The 20,683-nt window shown below is 34.8% G+C and overlaps 1 protein-coding gene and 7 non-coding genes across 13 annotated transcripts in view; all 8 read left to right on the top strand.

Moving 5' to 3' along the window:
- The window catches only part of LOC123549900 (chromodomain-helicase-DNA-binding protein 8-like), a 75,270-nt gene that overhangs the window by 37,742 nt on the left and 16,845 nt on the right, over positions 1–20,683 (top strand). For all 6 annotated transcript variants that reach the window (XM_053546486.1, XM_053546487.1, XM_053546488.1 and 3 more), the window contains 19 exons: positions 22–217; positions 1,090–1,251; positions 2,036–2,215; positions 3,666–3,773; positions 4,380–4,506; positions 5,340–5,478; positions 5,747–5,834; positions 6,291–6,393; positions 6,782–6,947; positions 7,618–7,707; positions 8,080–8,298; positions 13,746–13,998; positions 15,798–16,074; positions 16,504–16,717; positions 17,391–17,530; positions 17,811–18,289; positions 18,624–18,710; positions 19,148–19,378; positions 19,764–19,842. In XM_053546486.1, the coding sequence (XP_053402461.1) occupies positions 22–217; positions 1,090–1,251; positions 2,036–2,215; positions 3,666–3,773; positions 4,380–4,506; positions 5,340–5,478; positions 5,747–5,834; positions 6,291–6,393; positions 6,782–6,947; positions 7,618–7,707; positions 8,080–8,298; positions 13,746–13,998; positions 15,798–16,074; positions 16,504–16,717; positions 17,391–17,530; positions 17,811–18,289; positions 18,624–18,710; positions 19,148–19,378; positions 19,764–19,842 (3,338 nt within the window). The remainder of the gene's footprint in view (positions 1–21; positions 218–1,089; positions 1,252–2,035; positions 2,216–3,665; positions 3,774–4,379; positions 4,507–5,339; positions 5,479–5,746; positions 5,835–6,290; positions 6,394–6,781; positions 6,948–7,617; positions 7,708–8,079; positions 8,299–13,745; positions 13,999–15,797; positions 16,075–16,503; positions 16,718–17,390; positions 17,531–17,810; positions 18,290–18,623; positions 18,711–19,147; positions 19,379–19,763; positions 19,843–20,683) is intronic.
- On the top strand, positions 8,923–9,026 carry LOC123550726 (small nucleolar RNA U6-53/MBII-28). Its single transcript, XR_006686253.2, has one exon. It is a non-coding gene; the product is annotated as a small nucleolar RNA U6-53/MBII-28 (small nucleolar RNA).
- On the top strand, positions 9,226–9,329 carry LOC128558167 (small nucleolar RNA U6-53/MBII-28). Its single transcript, XR_008371556.1, has one exon. It is a non-coding gene; the product is annotated as a small nucleolar RNA U6-53/MBII-28 (small nucleolar RNA).
- LOC128558165 (small nucleolar RNA U6-53/MBII-28) lies at positions 9,388–9,491 on the top strand. Its single transcript, XR_008371554.1, has one exon. It is a non-coding gene; the product is annotated as a small nucleolar RNA U6-53/MBII-28 (small nucleolar RNA).
- On the top strand, positions 9,550–9,653 carry LOC128558166 (small nucleolar RNA U6-53/MBII-28). The gene has a single exon (XR_008371555.1). It is a non-coding gene; the product is annotated as a small nucleolar RNA U6-53/MBII-28 (small nucleolar RNA).
- Positions 9,712–9,815, top strand: LOC128558170 (small nucleolar RNA U6-53/MBII-28). The gene has a single exon (XR_008371559.1). It is a non-coding gene; the product is annotated as a small nucleolar RNA U6-53/MBII-28 (small nucleolar RNA).
- LOC123550729 (small nucleolar RNA U6-53/MBII-28) lies at positions 9,874–9,977 on the top strand. The gene has a single exon (XR_006686256.2). It is a non-coding gene; the product is annotated as a small nucleolar RNA U6-53/MBII-28 (small nucleolar RNA).
- LOC123550730 (small nucleolar RNA U6-53/MBII-28) lies at positions 10,036–10,139 on the top strand. Its single transcript, XR_006686257.2, has one exon. It is a non-coding gene; the product is annotated as a small nucleolar RNA U6-53/MBII-28 (small nucleolar RNA).

Raw genomic sequence — 20,683 nt, 5'->3', positions numbered from 1 at the left:
ATTGATAAAGTTATTTACTAGGTATCTATATGAGAGATTGGACGGGCGTATCAGAGGAAACCTCCGACAGGAAGCAATAGACAGGTACTCGAAGCAAGATTCCGATAGATTTGTATTCCTGATCTGCACAAAGGCTGGTGGACTGGGCATCAACTTGACTGCAGCTGACACTGTTATTATCTACGACTCTGACTGGAACCCACAGAATGATTTGCAGGTAAATTGATTGCTTGATACAGGTTTGACACCATTTTCACAATATTGTAATTGAAGCATCCTGAGATAGCTTAAAAACTACTGGTTTCATCTGCAGAGGTTATTTGAGACTCTAGCGAGGCACAGACCCATTACCTTCAAGCTGAGCAGCTGACATATTAACTACAGTTATCAGCCATTTATGAGGAAAATTTGCCTGAACAGAGATCAAACTTGCAACTTTATGGTGTGTAGGGCTTGTGCTTGCCCTACTGAGCTCACCTGGCAGATTATGTTAACAGAAAAAAAAAATCTAAAATAAATGTAAGAAAAAAGACAATTCTCAGAATGATGAAATAAGAGATCCAACTCTGACAGAATGTTGGAGATAATCTTTGAACTAGACTGACTGAGATATAAAATGATAAAAAAATATGTAAATGATCTCCATTGTTCATAGGCAGCAGTCTGTTTGATATTTATGGAGTCTAATTCTGGGATTTTATTGTAAAACTGAACGCCAGCTAACAAATGAAGATTTCCATTGATCTCATTAAAATTTAAAATCAGATCATTCATGTGCACTTGAAATAACTAGTTGAGCAAAAACCCATGTTTTTTGCCTACAGAATTGAATGCTTTCACAGTATGCAGTATTTTAAAGACATGTAAGGTCTTGTTTTCATTAGTGGAAGATATTTTGATCTTACAAAAGGTTAAACAAACACATTTTCTTTTTATTTTATGTTTAAACCAAATTTTATCTGTTTTACACTTTTTCACCAATGAAAAATATATTCAAAATTTTTCATTGTAAAAATACCAGGTGTATTTCCTTCATTCGTCCAATGTTCAGTGAAAAACATGTAATACATATTGTTCATTTATTTCTAGGCACAGGCAAGATGTCACCGTATCGGACAGAGTAAGATGGTTCAGGTTTACAGATTGATCACCCGTAACTCTTACGAGAGGGAGATGTTTAACAGAGCCAGTATGAAACTTGGTTTGGATAAAGCAGTTTTACAGTCTATGGGTGGAGAGAAAATTAACCCTGTAAGTTTTCCAAATATTTTTATCTGAGGAAAGAAAAATATTTTAGTAGCCAAAAGCTCTGTTTTTATTTGAACACAGTCTTTTGATACTGGAAGTTTAATTGAATTATGGATAATAGAGGTCATATGATGAAATAAGAGATCCAACTCTGACAAAATCTGGAGAAAACTTCATATTTCTGATGACTACATAGTCAGTTTCATGAAGGGTTTACTTGATAAAAAATACAAATGATAGAATTTTGTCTCTCAGATATAAAAATCAGTAACAATTAGGGTAAACCAGCCATAATTGTGGTTCTCTACACTAAGCAAGTTATACTTGTAACAATATATTATTGAAATTAAGTATAGTGTAGTCATAAAAGAGTTTGAGATATCAACATGTCTGCCTTCATTTATTCAAACCCTGTACAAGTTAATATACATAACACAGGTACATATTTGTGTAAGTGTGCAAATATGAAATCTCAAATGTCAAAAGTACATGAATCCTTACATAAATCGGCAGTCCATAGTTTGTACTATTGACCAAGTTTGCACTAATGAACGGTCTATAATTGAGCACTACATTTTGTTGGGCTATGAAAAAAGAAGAAACACTTATTGAATGGTTTTCTGGTCCTTATTCAAAACTATTGATCTGCAAGCAATTAAGTAAGTGCATACTGTTGTCCTTTCACTCAAACAAAAAAAAAAACTGTGCAGTTGTAGTTTGATGTGTTAGCATAAAGTTAGTTTTTTTTTTTAAATGAAATTTTATGTCATAATATTTGTTTCTGCAGCAACAGCAGTTGACTAAGCGTGAGATAGAGGATTTGTTACGTAAAGGAGCGTATGGAGCATTGATGGATGACGACAGTGCTGGCGACAAGTTCTGTGAGGAAGACATTGAACAGATCTTGAAAGGCAGAACCCAGGTTATACAGATAGAGAGTGAAGGCAAGGGGTCTACTTTCTCTAAGGTAAACTTCATGTTTGTATACATCCTTTCATTTACTTTTACAAATTCCAACTGTCTAAGGTGTGTTTTTTTTGTATCACTGTGCTCTGGATTTTATTTAAAGCTTTTATCAGGCTATACACTTTCTTGAGTCAGCTAAACGATGTAATCGTTTTGACGAGTCCTTGCTATCCAGCGATTCTCTAAGTCTAAATGGACCAAATAACACAGTGAAGCGATGTAGTTCCATTAGATTTCTCAAACTTCAAACAGTTCACTGCAAGAATGAAATTAAGTTGCGTGAATTCCCTTTGCTATGACCAATATACGATGTAATCTGTCATATTTATGACTTGTAATTGTGCAATACTCGAATGTAACTCATTAAGCATAAATGTGCATTTTATGAATTGCGCAGGCTTACAAAGCTTGCGTAACATCCAGCGAAAGACAAAAAATAGTTCCACAGGGCTCCAGATAAGATGCGTATTAGCGTAAATTACGTATAGAAATAATGCAAATACGCATGTCTAATAATTTCTAAACATATATAAAATTACAGAAATGCACACAATGCTTTTTTAAAAACAAAATCTGAATCATCTGGATGCGTTAGGTAACATAGCCGATCCCGATCAGCCTTAATTCTCCCACATTGAACGTATACACGCATCGTATGATTTCTATAAACTTTGCGTGGGTTTCTACACACACACATGAATTTTGCAGTCAGTAAACGGATAAATTATCGGAAGAAGAAGCTCTTACTGGTTTGTTTAGTTACTACAGATATTAAAAATTATTTTAATTCTTATTTTTCGAGAAATAAACAAATCCGCGAAACATTAAATTGTATTTTCTTGTAGTTTTTGAAATCAAAAGTAGATCGTCTATGTTTGGCGAAATGAAACAACTTTTTTATGAAAAGATTTAAATAAGAGGTAATTTAACTGTAAACTTCAATGTCAGATACTGCCAATTGCTGCTAAATGTCTTCGTATCATCACAATTTGTAAAATATATTGTTCAAACTGGAGAAAAGTGTAATCGTATCCGGATATAATATTTTGGGTAAATATCGAGCTGTGTTATGAAATTTTAAGAAAAAAAACTAAAAACAAACTGAAACTGGTAGACTATACTGTCAGTACATCAATCATTAGCCGACTCAGGCCATTCAGGCCTTTGATTATTTATTAGATACTACAGAAATTTTCTGAAAATAGTTTACCTTGATTTATTATCATTAAATATTGTTATGTCTGCTCATCCAGGCAGTCAAGAAGCCTTGGGAATTGGGCAATTTTGCGGGCTTATAATGTTTGAAGACAGGTCTTGTTGAAAACTGACACATTATAAGAGGGAAACAACAAAAACCTCTACTTCATGTATTATGATCCTGAGTTGAAAGTACAATTCAAAGAGCATCATTTGATAAATGAAAATATTTTTTGATAATATTTATTTTGCAGGCGAGTTTCTCCGTGACATCGAACAGAGATGACATAGATATCAACGATCCTGAGTTTTGGCAGAAATGGGCGAAGAAAGCTGACGTTGATACTGAAATGCTTGATACGGTATGTTGATGTTAACCTTTACCCTGCTATATTTCTAAAATGGACTAGTCCATCGTTCAATTTGGACAGTACCATTTATTATTCGAAGGGATGTTCACTGAAAATGTACTGACAGAATAGCGAACAGTGCAGACCATGATCAGCCTGCATGGATGTGCAGGCTGATCTTGGTCTGCACTGGTCGCAAAGGCAAAATCACTTGCCGCCAGCAGGCTAAAGGTTAGAGATTGTTAAATGATATTTTTATGTAGAATAAATTCTACATTATCTGCTGTAGATTAGTTATTCCAGATGATTTTAGTTTTGGTGATATTCCAAAACAGAGCCACATGCCACTTAAGGACATTCTGGAATATATATTTACTACTTCAAGGTTGATTATGAAATAAGTTCTGCGACTGTTTTCAGTTACTCCTGCTACATAATTCCAGATGGTATTCATGACCATAAGGGTATGAGTTTCCCTTTTGATGCATTGAGGCATTATTAAAATACCAGTTACAAGCAACAAATATGATTGCTGTCTATATATAAGCACTTTTTGGACTATCGTGTTAGTCTTATAATATATTTCATGTTTCATATATTATATTACTTGTTTTGCAGAGAGAGTTGATAGTGGATGAGCCTCGTGTACGTAAACGTACAGCTCGCTATGGTAACAATGACAGTCTGGCAGACATGTCAGATCTTGGTTCGGAGAGTGACTCGGATGAGGATGGTAGTAGAAAAGGTACACACAACACATTCAGACTATAACACCAGGGGTCATGAGTTTAATCCCCCCATTCTTCAAACTAAAAATTAAACTAACATTGAATTAGAGTTCCGTGTATGGATGCTTTACACATATCAGGTTAAAAACCTGAGGAGCTTCTAGAATTGGAGCATCATCAGTATCTTGCACTTTCCTCCAAATAACTACTAACAGATTCTTGGAGGTGTCACTCGTATAGGTTACTTGTGTCTATAAATAAGCTTAAACACACACATATATGTATGTGTTACGAGGTTAAAACGTAGTTTCTTAGTATCCAGGACTTCAAAGAAGTGCTTCCTTTCGAACTGAAGTAGGAGTAGCTGTCCAGTGTTAATATTTATCTGAAGAAAATATAGAAAGTTGGTTTGCCTTTGGAAAAAAAAATTAGAAGCATGAGTTTCATGTTTGAGTTTCCAGTGGGTAATACACTAAAACATACATATTGTAAAGGCAGGTTTGAAGTGTTAGATACTATGTCTGCTAAGTCTTGATATGTATTTCTGGTTTGCATTCTGGATTTCCTGTCTGCTTAATTATAAATGCACAGTTAGCACAAGTTTGTTGACTGTCTATTTGATTTTAGGGCATGGCAGTTTTGGTGGAAGATAATATTCTTAAGTCACTCGTATTCCTGTTACACGTGTGAAGTTGTTGCTAAATTGCAGAGAAAAAGTTAATACTATAGTATGAAAGCCAAGAAACTAGTTTGTTCCAATAACAGCTGTAACATAAATGAAATACTGTTGAAAATGACACTTGAACCTTTTGAAACAGTCATTTATATCTCTATACTACTTTGTACACAGGTAAGAAAGGCCGTCGAGGTAGAAGGGGAGACGATGATGATGAGGACTTTGAAAAAGAACGACACAGAGCTAAACCTGCTGGCACTGGATATGGTAGATCTGAATTGTTCAAAGTTGAGAAGGGATTGCTGCATTATGGGTAAGTGTATTGCAGTTTTACATTTTACATTCCTTTTAAAGTTTTGTAAATCCTGTCAGAAAATAGATTGTTTAAAGGATGTATATTGTTTTGTGATTAAAGTGAAGACACAAAGGTTGATGGTTACATGTTCAAAGCGTTCTAGGTCACAGTTCACCTGCTATTATGAAATAAATATAATGTTCTCCTTGAAGGCAATAAGAATGGGATTCAGTTAACCTTAAAGCTTTCTCCATATTAATAAATTTATGTTGATACTTTGTTTCAGATGGGGTAGATGGTCGGATATTTTGGCTCATTCAAGATTTAAACGACCAATGGAGGAGAAAGATGTAGAAAATGTGGCTAAAGCTATTGTAAGTTGCATTTGTGCTTAGATATATATAGAAAGTAACAGGCTATAACAGATACACTAACTTATTGTTGGGCTTGGATTGCAAAAGTATATTTCAGTGTTATTTACATTTGTCTCATTTATCCATGGTTCAATAGTCAGTAGAAAATGGACATACTTATTATTACTGATAGTATATTCAAATTATTTTTTTTTTTTTTTACTTTGGCTGGTTTACAAATGCAGGTACCTTTTTGCACTTGTAAATGGGTAGAAATATGTTTTTTTAAAAATATATTTAATGATTTTGATTAAAATGATGTGCAATCTGAGATAAAATTGGAATGTTTTAGGAATCTGTATTGTGATGTAGTGTCCTCTGAAAGCATCTGTTTTGCTAAAGTTTTTCCACCAGTTCCAAAATTGACTGAAGTAAAAGGGCGGGAGAAAATATATATAAAAATTTTTTTTATTTCAGCTCCTGTATGGTTTGCAGTATTACAAGGGTGACGAAAGAATAAAAGAATTCATATCAGATCTCATATCTCAAGAAAAAGAAGGAGGGCTCAAAAACCATTCAGGTTAATTTCAAATTTAATAATATAACATAATATTCTTTTTACTTCATCATTAAAATTTCCTACAGGTGACTATGACAAAGTGTTGGGTGTGTATGTGGCATATTTTTTCTCATATAAAGGTAGGTTGAGGCACATGGGTGCCTGCAGTTTTAAAGAGATTTCAATGAAACTTCTTATACATGTTCTGAGAGTTCACTACGATATTTGACACAAATATTTTTGGGGATGGGGGGCAGTTGAGGGAGTGGGAGGGGTGAAATAGGCATCTATATCCTCATCCAAATATTTGTTTTGATCACATTTAGTGATGAATCTAGTTACTGAAAATTCAACCCATATCTTATCTTTTCATATGAAAAGAACTGAAAGATGTGCTTTCTTGTTTTAGGTTTGTCTGCGCCTGTACCACGAGGAAGAAAAGGAAAGAAATCTCGGGACCAGGAAGTACATTTCGATGCTAATGAAGAGATTGAGAAAGCTGGGATCAAAATGGACAGAGATATTGTATACAACAAAAATGCTTACAAGAGACATATACACAGACATTCCAACAAGTAAGGCAACATCTGTCTCAGTAGTCAAACTTGTGCTAGCAGTCATGTAATGATTTTTCGAATGTGGTTATATGTGGCACTTGATTTGCCTGCCTGTTTTATGCTGATAGCTCTGACGGCCTTGGTAGATAGGATTTTCCCTTTTGAAATTTTAAATGTGATTTCATTTTGTTCAGTTTGAAAGGGAAGCAGGGAACCAGTTTTCCTATTGTGATCAAGAATGCTTAAGTAGGTCTGTTATCAAATACTTCACATATCCTATACAGAAGTGACATGTATTAAGCAGTCAGCATAAGTATATAGATGATATTACTCTTGCTTTTGTGAGTGGCTGCGAAGACTGATGGGATTTTAAGTTATTCCTGTGTGTGGAAGCAAGTACTCTATGCATTTTTACTGTGATTACAGACAGTTAATACTGCTGACTTATTGAAAAAATATCTCTGCATTTGGTTACTAATTTCATTACAGTTTGCCATAGCCTTTCCAATTGCCTTAATATAGGTTTAATAGCAGCAGATGCTATAATCTTTGCCTAAAAAAAACTTGAAAGATTATTTTCTAGGGAAAAAAAACCTTTTTCAAACAACAGACGCTTGATAATTATTCTGAAATGTCATCATTAGGAAGATATATGTATAGATATATATATATTTTGATTCTTTTTCAGGGTATTACTGAGGGTTCGAACTTTGTTTTACCTGAAACATGAAGTATTGGGTGATGCTGTGGACCAGATTGATCAGGGAAAACATGTCAGGTATGTAATGTGGTTTAAAATACACAGGGAATATAATATGTTATGGTTGATCAAAATTTGGGAGTGGGGTAAAGAGTTTCTCTGTACATATGTTGGATATATTGTGCATCAATTTACCATTTTATAGAAAGTCATTGTGATCTAGATTTAATGTTAATTTTTTCTCCATCATTTGCTCTAAAGATTTTTGTGAATAAACCAGTCTTGAACAGAAAAAGTTTTACACATACATAATGAACAGATGAATAAAAAAAGATTATGTGAATTGGTTGAAAAGAAGGATTTATTAAGCATATAAAATTAACTATTGTTAGTTGTTAGTCCCACTGAAATCCTCTGTTGCATACGTTACTGTAATTTCAATACTTTCAGGGATATAACATTAACAGCACCTATTGCTGACAGTGAACCACCAACATTCTGGTGGGACGAACTTTCCGACAAGTCTCTTCTCGTTGGAGTGTACAAGCACGGGTATGAGAAGTATAACTTAATGCGGCAAGATCCGATGTTGATCTTCCTCGAGAGGTGTGGACCTCCTGATAATGCAGCTCTAGCTGCTGAAATGAAAGATGATGATGATAATGAAGGGTAAGTTTATAAGAGTTGTTGATGACTATGAAAGGCTAATTGTTGTTGTATAAGTGCAAGTTCTTTTCCTAGCTCTAGCTTAAATGAATAATTGGAATTGGTCAAATTTGCAAGAATGATTTCACATATTCTCATGAATGATTAGGAACAAAACTGCATGATCTAGGTCTGGTATTGTTAAAGACTGGTCAAGGTTTTAGGCTTTTGATTGTCAGAATACCGCTATATAGCTATTGGAAAATGATATTTCAGACTTTGAAAAGCAGATTTTCAGGCAACTGATTTTCAGCTGAATCACTGGCCTGATGATTTTGCAAAATTTTAGGTTGTTAATGCGATACAAGTATCTGTGTTTGATTCTGAAGAGTTAAGGATTGACATAAATTCTTAAAAAAAAAACGATGCAAACTCCGCGCATTGTAATATATAAGTAGACTAGAGATAGATGATACCATGTGCCTTTGTGGTATAATATTACACTCTGTAGAGAATGCACACCACCTTTTGATATTGTATGTGGAGAAGTTGTCAGTTACTTCCAGAAAACAAGTTAGTATTGGTACAGAGTCATTATGTTTAATGATCATAGTTAAATAACTGTTGTAAAATAGTTTATATCTAGCATTCCAGTGATGAGTTACCATGCTAATACTGAGAGTGGGTTGCTGGTAGACTTAATTGTCCCAGCCGCTCCATGAGTATAACAAGTTCTCATAAACCTGAGGAGTGTCAAATATTTAAATATTACTATTATATGGTGTGTCTGTTTTTATGAGAATTTAGGTAAAAAAGACAATTTATCTAATTTAGAATTGTGTCAATTATGAAATTGGTAGAAAAAGGAAAAGAAAACATGCAAGCATTAATTGTTTTCAAACAATGATACTAACATTATTACAACTGTCAATGTCTTTTTTATGTCTAATGTTCCAGTGATGAGTTACCATGCTAATACTGACAGTGTGTTGCTGGTAGGCTTAATTGTCCCAGCCGCTCCATGAGAACAACAAGTTCTCATAAACCTGAGGAATGTGAAACATTTAAATAGTACAAAAATAGTAACCACTTATGACATGTTTATGTCTAATGTTCCAGTGATGAGTTACCATGCTAATACTGAGAGTGGGTTGCTGGTAGACTTAATTGTCCCAGCCGCTCCATGAGTATAACAAGTTCTCATAAACCTGAGGAATCTGAAACATTTAAATAGTATAATAGTAGTAACCACTTATGACATGTTTATGTCTGAAGTTCCAATGATGAGTTACCATGCTAATACTGAGAGTGTGTTGCTGGTAGACTTAATTGTCCCAGCCGCTCCATGAGTATAACAAGTTCTCATAAACCTGAGGAATCTGAAACATTTAAATAGTATAATAGTAGTAACCACTTATGACATGTTTATGTCTAAAGTTCCAATGATGAGTTACCATGCTAATACTGAGAGTGGGTTGCTGGTAGACTTAATTGTCCCAGCCGCTCCATGAGTATAACAAGTTCTCATAAACCTGAGGAATGTGAAACATTTAAATAGTATAAAAATAGTAACCACTTATGACATGTTTATGTCTAAAGTTCCAATGATGAGTTACCATGCTAATACTGAGAGTGTGTTGCTGGTAGACTTAATTGTCCCAGCCGCTCCATGAGTACAACAAGTTCTCATAAACCTGAGGAATGTCAAATGTCTAAATAGTACAAAAATAGTAACCACTTATGACATGTTTATGTCTAATATTCCAATGATGAGTTTCCATGCTAATACTGAGAGTGTGTTGCTGGTAGACTTAATTGTCCCAGCCGCTCCATGAGTACAACAAGTTCTCATAAACCTGAGGAATGCAAAAGTAGTTGCAGAAGTATGGCAGTTCTAAGACAGCAACTGTTTTGTACTAGTGCCAAGTAATATAGATGATATTGCAGAAATTGAAATAGAATATAATTGATGGGGAATAATTCTTCAGGATTTTATGTTTTTCAGTCCATAAAATTAAATCGCTGATGAACAAATGAAAATTCCCATTTGGGTGGTTTTCAAAATAATGAAGCAAAAGTGTGACATAGGGGTTAAAAATTCAAACTCATTTTTTATGGTGGTCACCTATTTTTTATGATAGCAAATACTTCAAAGTTGAAGGAAATAACTTTAGGAAAGTGTTGAGAAATGCCAATCAGAAAATATTTCAGCCTTTAATTCATAAGTTCAGTGAATTTCCAGTAAGATTGGTGAAAAATGTTGCATGGTTTTATGACAAGGAAATATGTATAACAGTATTTTTTTCAACATAAATGATATGTAATGGGTGTATGTGTATGGTCTGAAACTTATTTAATCATATGTTTGTGGACATTGGTTTTTAAAATCACCCTTCCTGCACAAATCTGACATGAAAATAAAACTTTACCTAGAAAAGTTGTTGCTGAATGCAGTATAACTAACATATAATTATACCCCCACCAAACATGTTTGAGGGGGGTATATAGGAGTCAGTTTTGTCGCGTCCCGTCGCGTCCCGTCCCGTCGCGTCCCGATATCTATTATCTCAGTTATTACCAAATGGATTTGATTCAAACTTAAAATACATGTTCCACCTTATCACCCACATCATGTGACACAAGGTGCATAACTCTTGACACCAAGTTTTCATGAATTATGTCCCCTTTTACTTAGAATTTAAGGTTAATTTTGTTGTATTTTCACTATATCTCAGTTATTACTAAATGGATTTGATTCAAACTTAAAATAGATGTTCCACCTCATCACCCACATCATGTGACATAAGGTGCATAACTCTGACACCATTTTTTTTATGAATTATGCCCCTTTTTACTTAGAATTTAAGGTTGATTTTGATGTATTTTCACTTTATCTCAGTTACTACTGAATGGATTTGATTCAAACTTAAAATAGATGTTCCACCTCATCACCCACATCATGTGACACAAGGTGCATAACTCTGACACCAAGTTTTCATGAATTATGTCCCCTTTTACTTAGAATTTAAAGTTAATTTTGTTGTATTTTCACTATATCTCAGTTATTACTTAATGGATTTGATTCAAACTTAAAATAGTTGTTCCACCTCATCACCCAGATGATGTGACATAAGGTGCTTAACTCTGAAATAAATTTTTTATGAATTATGTCCCCTTTTACTTTTAATTTAAGGTTGATTTTGATGTATTTTCACTATATCTCAATTATTACAAAATGGATTTGATTCAAACTTAAAATAGATGTTCCACCTCATCACCCACATCATGTGACACAAGGTGCATAACTCTGACACCAATTTTTCATGAATTATGCCCCTTTTTACTTAGAATTTAAGGTTAATTTTGATGTATTTTCACTATATCTCAATTACTACTGAATGGATTTGATTCAGACTTAAAATAGATGTTCCCCCTCATCACCCACATCATGTGACACAAGGTGCATAACTCTGACACTATTTTTCTTGAATTGTGTCCCCTTTTACCTAGAATTTAAAGTTAATTTTGATGTATTTTCACTATATCTCATTCTGATTGGCTTAGAGCCAAAGGGAAGTAACCTTTTTTTAACCTTTGTACTGAGTTTCTTCCCCTTAAATTCCAGGAATTAGTCTATTTTTAGAAATCCTATTTTTAGATTTTCAATATTTTAGGTATTTTTCTAACTTTTTTATTATAAGTCCTATGTAAAAAGTAAAAACATTTTAAGATTCCTTATGGTTGCCATTCTTCTGTGACAAGACCGTATGGTGGGGGTATGAGTCACTCCTGTGACAGTTCTAGTTATAAAACCTATTTTTTTTCTCACATTTTGCATGTTTATAAACCACATGCAAAATTTCAAGAATGTCCAGTAATTCTAATTTCTAGAATTGTCAACTCAAAATTGAGTTATTTTACAGATGCACAGGGGACACATACTGAAGATCGTGTAATATTCATCCATTATTAGTTTTCTATTCATAAAAAGACTAATGGTAATCAACTTTAGACAAATGCTATTAAAAAATTAGTTTATTCCACAAAATAACTACAAAATCGAACATTTTCACTACAAAAACATGAAAATTCAACAGAATGTAATGCTTTAAATGAAAAATAAGTGACTTTAAACATAACTAACACATTGAAATCATTTAGTTTACATGAACTGCTTATTCAGAGTAGAAAAATGACAAAATGCCATGCTTGATAAAACGGAATAGTAAAATTCATACATACTTTTTAACTTTACTAAAAAGGGTGCACAGGGGACAAATTGTGTCAAAATATTTATTCATAGAATATGTTAATGGTAAGTAAAATTCTTTTAACTACACAATATTTACTAGTGAACATTTACATATGTAGGTAAACTTAAGAGCTTAAGATGCAATAAAATTGATGTTTTCACACTTGAAAATTGGCAACTTCAGAAAAAAATGCAAACAATGAATTTTAAACTGTCCAGGGTTTCTTATATAATGCTAAATTATCAAGTAATGCCAAAATTTTGCATTCACACTGCTAAGAATATAGAACTTCCACCACAAATTACTGGAATGCTATGATAATTGATATATGTAAAAAAAGGGTGCACAGGGGACATCACTTTTGGCTTTGTGAATATTTAACAGTCTGTAATATGTGAAGTTGAATGCTGCTTTTGTATCTATTGTAACTCTCTTTCAAGGAAAATAAAGTAAAATCCCATTTTACTTAAAGAATAAAAGAAATTTGACACTTAACAACTGAAAAGGTGCACAGGGGACATTTTCAGGTGTATAGAAATTCATCAAGTTTCTGAGAAAGTTGATTTATTAAAGAAATAGATCATACTGTGTCTTCACAGCTGAAAGGATAAAGATCTTAGAAAATCATTAAGACTTTAGAAAAGTAATAAGGTTATGAAATTGTAGTGTTCAACATTTTAATTTAGTATTTTTTTCCACTATTTTTTGTGAAGGGGGTTCCATCACAAGATGTGAAATCTTGGTAACAATAAGATGTATGTTATGAAAAAGAAGTATTTTATTTAAATGTGCAGAGTTTAAGTTACATAAAAAAGTCAAAGCTGTAACAATAAAGCTTGGTTTTAAAAAGTAAACCACAGTTGAAAACTACACTTCATGTAAAATGTCACACTTTTTTGGGTGCACAGGGGACAAAATTGGCTATATAATTTGATATAACTTTAAAACTGCTTGAGCCATCAAGATAAAATTGCACACACTTATTGATTACATTGATTTGGATATAATTTGCTCCAAAACAAATTCTAAAACTGAACTGAATTAAAGTAAGGTGAGAGAGAAGAAAAAGCTTCATTATTTTGAAAACCACCCATTTACTAATGAAATCCATGTTTTTGTGAAACGGCTTTAGCCAATGAAATTGAATTGATTTGACAGTGTTCAGAATTAATCTGAAAAGTCAACTTCTTATGTTGAATTGCATTTCTCATTTAATAGGGATGATATGGATGAAGCAAGTATATTAAAAGATGATGAGGATGAAGAATCTCTAACATGTGCATCTGACGCAGCTTCTACACCCAAACGTATGACACCTGCAGCCATGGGTAAAATAGAAGGTCAGGAGACGGAAGATGGGAAATTACCCTTCCCGACAGTGTCTGAAATGAACACGCGTCTAAGACGAATCATTACATCATATCAGAGAGATTTCAAGAAACAACAGCTGAAGAAAGAACAACAGGCTAAGGTGAAATATTTAGATGAATGACCATTGAGTTGTCTTAATTTATATATTGTGCAACTAGCTCAATTAGCTTAGTAGGAAGAGCACAAGACTACAAGCTAGAGCATGAGGACAATTACTGAAAGGGCTTTGTGTTCTCAGTAACAATTTTAAAGAAGACCATGTTTCAAAAGTCATTCAACCTTTTTCCTTCGGGCCCATTTTCATCAACATTTTGATCCTACTTTTAGACCGTGTTGTTTGGGATCTTTGACCTGACCATTGAGATGGTAAGAGTGACATATTTTATTTTATAAGTAAAACAGGTTAAAACAAGAAGCTGCGTTCAGTAAATGCTTGATGCCCCAAGTGGCATCCTTGTCGATAGATTTTGCACCTAAGTCCAAAACGAGGTCAAGGTCAAGGTCAAACTGAGGTCAGGTGATGTTTGAAGATGAGGAATGGTCACAGTTTACATCTATATTAGTATCAGTTCATTCTTGTAAGGGGTATTGATGCTAGACGAAACGGTCCCATTTGGTTAACCAAGAGATGGCCCATATAAAGCAACCTAAGTCCAAAATGAGGTCAAGGTCAAACTGAGGTCAGGTGATGTCTGAAGTTGAGGAATGGTCACAGGTTACATCTGCACAAGTATCAAGTCATTCCAGTAAGGGGTATTGATGCTAGACAAAACGGTCCCATTTGGTTAACCTTGTACGGACGGACAAACGAACAAATGAACGGACGGATAGACAGGACAATCACTATATGCCTCCCGCATCAGTAGATGCTGGGGGCATAAAAATGTACATCCATTATAAAAACATATCAGACAATAATAGTTTTTATGCCCCCGAAGGGAGGCATATAGTTTTTGAACCGTCCGTCCGTCTGTCGGTCTGTCAGTCTGTCCGCAATTTTCGTGTCCGGTCCATATCTTTGTCATCGATGGATGGATTTTCAAATAACTTGGCATGAATGTGTACCACAGTAAGACGACGTGTTGCGCGCAAGACCTAGGTCCGTAGCTCAAAGGTCAAGGTCACACTAAGACATTAAAGGATAGTGCATTGATGGGCCTGTCCGGTCCATATCTTTGTCAACCATGGATGGATTTTCAAATAACTTGGCATGAATGTGTACCACAGTAAGACGACGTGTCGTGCGCAAGACCCAGGTCTGTAGCTCAAAGGTCAAGGTCACACTTAGACGTTAAAGGTCATTTTTCATGATAGTGCATTGATGGGCGTGTCCGGTCCATATCTTTGTCATCAATGGATGGATTATCAAATAACTTGGCATGAATGTGTACCATAGTAAGACGACGTGTCGCGCGCAAGACCCAGGTAAGTAGCTCAAAGGTCAAGGTCACAATTGGACTTTAAAGGATAGTGCATTGATGGGCATGTCCGGTCCATATCTTTGTCATCGATGGATGGATTTTCAAATAACTTGGCATGAATGTGAACCACAGTAAGACGACCTGTTGCGCGCAAGACCCAGGTCCGTAGCTCAAAGGTCAAGGTCACACTTAGACGTTAAAGGTCATTTTTCATGATAGTGCATTGATGGGCGTGTCCGGTCCATATCTTTGTCATTCATGCATGGATTTTAAAATAACTACGCATGAATGTGTGACACGGTAAGACGACGTGTCGCGCGCAAGACCCAGCTCTGTAGGTCAAAGGTCCTAAACTCTAACATCGGCCATAACTATTCATTCAAAGTGCCATCGGGGGCATGTGTCTTCCTATGGAGACAGCTCTTGTTTTCTAAGTAGAGAGATTTTGAAGAATATTGTATACATTTATGTGTTGTAGAAAATGGAAAAGCGAGAGAAATTGGATGCAGTGTTCCGTGAAAGGGAACAAAGGAGACGTCAAACCCAGATGAAATGGACCCGTAGAGAGGAGACAGATTTCTACAGAATTGTTTCAACTTACGGCATTGAGTTTGACAGACACAAAGGTCGTTACATCTGGGACAAATTCCGTGTTATGGCCAGGCTGGATAAAAAGACAGATGAGCAGCTTACAGAATACTTCATATCATTCTACCACATGTGTCTCAGGGTGTGTCGTAAAATCAAAGAAGAAGGTTAGTGATTTTTTTTGCAAATGCTCCCAAGATTAGAAATTGAATTAGAGAATCTGTTTCGGAATGAAGCATTACCATTGGTCATTTTTAGATGCTTAAGGTTTGAGGCAGGTAGCCAAAGTATGTGTACTCTTTCAATCATTGAGTAAGAAGTGAGAAATACTGTATTTTCTAGCAGGTGTTATAGCATATGTAGAATGTTGTAAAATACCTTCATCCTGTAAGGAAACATCATTTGCATTGTTTTGCATTTATTCTCAAAAGTAAATGGAACTTGCACAATAAACAAGGTTTGTTATATTTTACATATATTTCTTCAATTAGACTCCGACTCATACTTGTATTGTTTTAAACATTACACATAAAATGGTAATTTTCAGTCTGTTACCAGTAATCAGGGGTTTGATTTGATAGTTTTGCTAATTACAGCATATCCCCCAACTCCTGTGTACATAGAACCAATCACTGAAGAGCGTGCCAATAGATGTATAGCTCGTATAGACTTGTTGAGCAAGATACGAGAAGAAATTATTGTGCATCCAAAGATGGATCAGAGAATCAAACTTTGCCAGAAATCACTTGATCTCCCATCATGGTGGATCAATGGCAGACACGATCGAGAGCTTCTGGTTGGAGCTGCAAAGTATGTACTTACTTTCTTCATGTTGTTATACCTTCTCATTTGTCTTTATTTGTTTGTCCTGTCAACACAGTTTAGGTCAGATGACAATTTTCCAGCTTCATTTGAGTAGGAAGACCACTTGTTCAGCTTAGAATTAATTTAAGTGATGGATGGGCTGTCGGGTAGAACCACAATTTTTCCATAAGCCAGTTTGATAGCGTTCCCACTTCAAAGACTTCTACATCCATAGAAAATTTGAATTTACAAAAACTTAAAAGGATTGACAAGTTATTTGGAGTTGGGACTCATCCATTCTGTCATGGAGACCACTAGATTGAAATGTCCAAGTATAAAGATAAACAGCCTCTTAGAACAAACTGAATGAGATTGTGATATGTTAAAACAATTTGTAATTTGCTGATTGTTTAAATCTCCCCATTGAGCTCAGCATGTAGGGTCAGAAACACTGTGTATTCAGTCTTGCATCTCTCATAAAGTTTTGAGTAAGGCCTTAAAAAAGAAATTCTGTGTTTTAGGTAGGCCTAGCCAACCTAGCGTGACTTGCAACTTAAGAATTTTGAGAAAAAATGGTGGATGGGAGCGGGAATCAGTTAAATGGCCTCTTGATCCATGATATGCAGTTACATAAATATTTAATATACATTAACTATGAAATATTGAAATTTGATTTCAGACATGGTCTGGCTAGAACAGACTACTACATTATGAACGATGAGAAGTTAACATTCCTCGAAGTCATCAAATCATTTATCAAGACACATTCCAACTCACCTGTAGACTTCAAAATGTTCGGCAAAGATCTCCATCAGAAAGGTAACTATACTTATAACTTAAAATGTTAAGTATCTATAGCTAATAGCCAAACATTACTCAGAATTATGTAGGAGGTCTGCAGAATTCCAGTTTCATTTGAGTGTAAAACAAATGTCCAGTTGAATACATATATTGTAGTGCTTTATTTCTTTTAGTTTACATACGATGAATAAATCTATTTGAAAATGTAAATATTTATAATAGTCCATAATACCTTCTCTGTTTTAATGTTTTCCATTGTGTGCATGAAAATGATGTGATTTTTCAAATATTTACAAAGATACCAAAGTTGTTAAAGAAGAAAAATCAAAAGAGGAAGACGAAAAGGAAACTGTAGAGGAAAGCAGCGATGACAAATGTGATGATGAAAAAGATAAGGTTGTTAAGGATGAACAAACTAATGATAGTGCTAAACTTGAAGAAGATGCCAAAGAAATCAAAGACAAATCTAGTCCGAAAAAAGATGATGAAAGTGCTATATCATTAAAGAAAGATGAATATGACTCTGATACTGATACTGAACTTGGTGCTGAAACTGACGATTTAAAGAAAAATTCAGAAAAAGTGAAATCTGAAGAGAACAAAGATGAAGAGGTTGAGAAGAATAAGAGTGAAGATGTAAAAGTTAAGGAAGAAGATGATGAAGCTTCTGGCAGTGTTAAGACTGAGACAGTTAAGACAGAGAAAGTGAAAGAAGAAAAGTCAGAAGTGAAGAAGGAAGTAAAAGATGAAACAGATGTAAAAGTTGACCCTGATGAGGTAAGAAATGCAAAATATTTGGGTACAAAAATGAATAAAATAACCTGTCAATTCTTTGTTGAGGAAATTAATTTAAACTACTAAACTACTTAGAAAAATGAGGTTGCAGCACAGATAACCATATTCCAGATGGTCTTGCATGTATGTGTTTTACATGTTTAAAAATAGAAGTACGTTACTCTGTATTAATTATGATTTTGACATCATATTTCCATTATAGAAAAACACATTTAAGGGTCAAGTATAATTGATAGCATTGTTTGCCACACTGTACAATCATACTTTAGGAAGTTTCACTTTTTTTTAATGCAGTACTGTCAAACTAACATTTCAGGAGGTGAGACAAACTATGGAAGGGGAGGAGTCACAGTCGGATCTACTGAACAGTGTATCACAGACACTGCTTGCTCAGTGGCCAAAGGTAAGATATTCCTGTTGTGAAAAAGTAAATATGAAAGTTTGGGCAAAAACAAAACTAACACAAGAGTAAAAAATATAGTGTTTGTATTAGTAATTTCCCTACTGTAAGTAACTGAAGGTACCGGTATAAGATATTTTTTTACGAAATTCGTTTTACAGATGGTGGTTTTTTGGTGAATATGCAGGTCTTCTAATTTAGTTTCAATACAAAGAAAATGTTGTTTCTAAAGCAGGAAATCTGATTAACGCTCCTTCTCATACACAATTTTTCTGCTGAGCAGTGGTTTTGTAAATGCAGTTGCAGTTTGTTTTTTCGTTTGCTGACTCGGCTATTTCTATTATGTTAGAATAGCAATGAGTACTAGGTAACTTTAAAAATTAAATGCACCTGAAACAACAGAAGTTTGAAACTGTACTAAAAGAATTCTTACCTTCCAGGATCGAGTGGTGTTCCATAGATTAGAGCAGATCTGTTACTGTGTGGAGACAGGAGATTGGCCATTCCCACCAAAGATGAAAAATGTACATATCCTAGGCATCGACTCTAGCAGTAACACACCCACCAGATCACTGACCCCACTGACTCCTAAGTTAGAGGAAGAAAGCAAGGACAGCTCTAGTGATAGAGCAACAAAGAAAGAAAAGGACTTTGAAGTGCAAATGGCCGAGGTAACACTTGAATCAGATCTTGTTTGTTTGTTTGAAGTTTTCAGAAATATATTTTAACTTAGTATTAAGGAAGGCTTGAAGCTTGTCTGAAAATTGTTTTAGTGCACTACCTTGAAAACAACCAGTACAGATACTTGAGCAGAACTTATCCTAACATTAGTGGGTTCATAATCACATCTAGAGTTGAATGGTTAACATGACTGCTGCTTGATGTATGACCTAATAATCTTGGAATTCTTGGGAGTTTTATTTGCCTTACTCCATAGAGAAATTAAGGAAAGCAGATAATTTGGCTATAGACAGGGTAAAAACCTTAACCTGACATATTGACTTGTCAGTGTATTGAAACAAATAATAAGTAATATAATGTTGTATTTTATGACAGGGTGAAGGTCTTAAGATGACATTCCACAAGAAAGCTGAGAAGAACAAGAGGTCGGCAGATGCTTTAGAGGCAGAGAAAGGTAGGAACCTTTTATGCTCTCAAACTTCTGAATAAGTTTATGAATACTAATGTATTGAAGCTCAATTACAGAAAAATGCTTAAAGCTTATTAGTCCCCAACCGGTAACACCAGAGAGGACTATAGGAATGCCTTCCGTCCGTCTGTCCGCAAATTTGGATCCTGCAATTACTAAAAAGTGTTTAAGCTAGGCTCATAAGACTTGGCGGCCGTAAAAAGTCGCCCCGACTTCATCTCAGTGTTGTTATATTTTCTGGTCCTTCGGGATCATTGATTTCAACTCATTTAGATTTGAAGATTGAATATTGCTTAAGCCGGTGCTAGGGGGCGTGAGCAGTGTTGCATTTTCCATTACTGCTCATGAACAGACTCATTCAAACCGAGTCTGCAATTTTCACTGTTTGCATTGTTCTCGGTGCTTCCGAGGGATCTACTTTTCAGATTATATTGATATGTGAATAGAGGGCAATATGTAGATTATGCACGTGCATGACATGCTTGTAGGTCAAAGGTCAAAGTCACTATTGAAGGTCAACTAAAAATTGATTCCAGCTCGTAACTTTTATATGCATTGATGGATTATCTGAGTGCGACACAGAAATGTTCCCCATGATGAGACAAGGTGTTAACACATGACCTATGCTTGTTGGTCAAAGACCAAGGTCACTATTGACAGTTTTCCACTGGTAGGGACTTCTGTATTGCCACTGTAATACTCAGTCACTTGTTTGAATCACTTTTAAGCCTGCTGCTGCCAGAGGTTGTGAGTTTGAGCGCTTTACACCAGGAATGCTAAATAAGGAATCGGGGAATAGTAAAATATGAAGATGATTCTTAAAAGT

Source organism: Mercenaria mercenaria, chromosome 6, assembly GCF_021730395.1.
Source record: "Mercenaria mercenaria strain notata chromosome 6, MADL_Memer_1, whole genome shotgun sequence".
Classification (NCBI taxonomy): domain Eukaryota; kingdom Metazoa; phylum Mollusca; class Bivalvia; order Venerida; family Veneridae; genus Mercenaria; species Mercenaria mercenaria.
The sequence above is the reverse complement of the archived record's forward strand: the minus strand, read 5'-3'. Positions and strand labels throughout refer to the sequence as shown.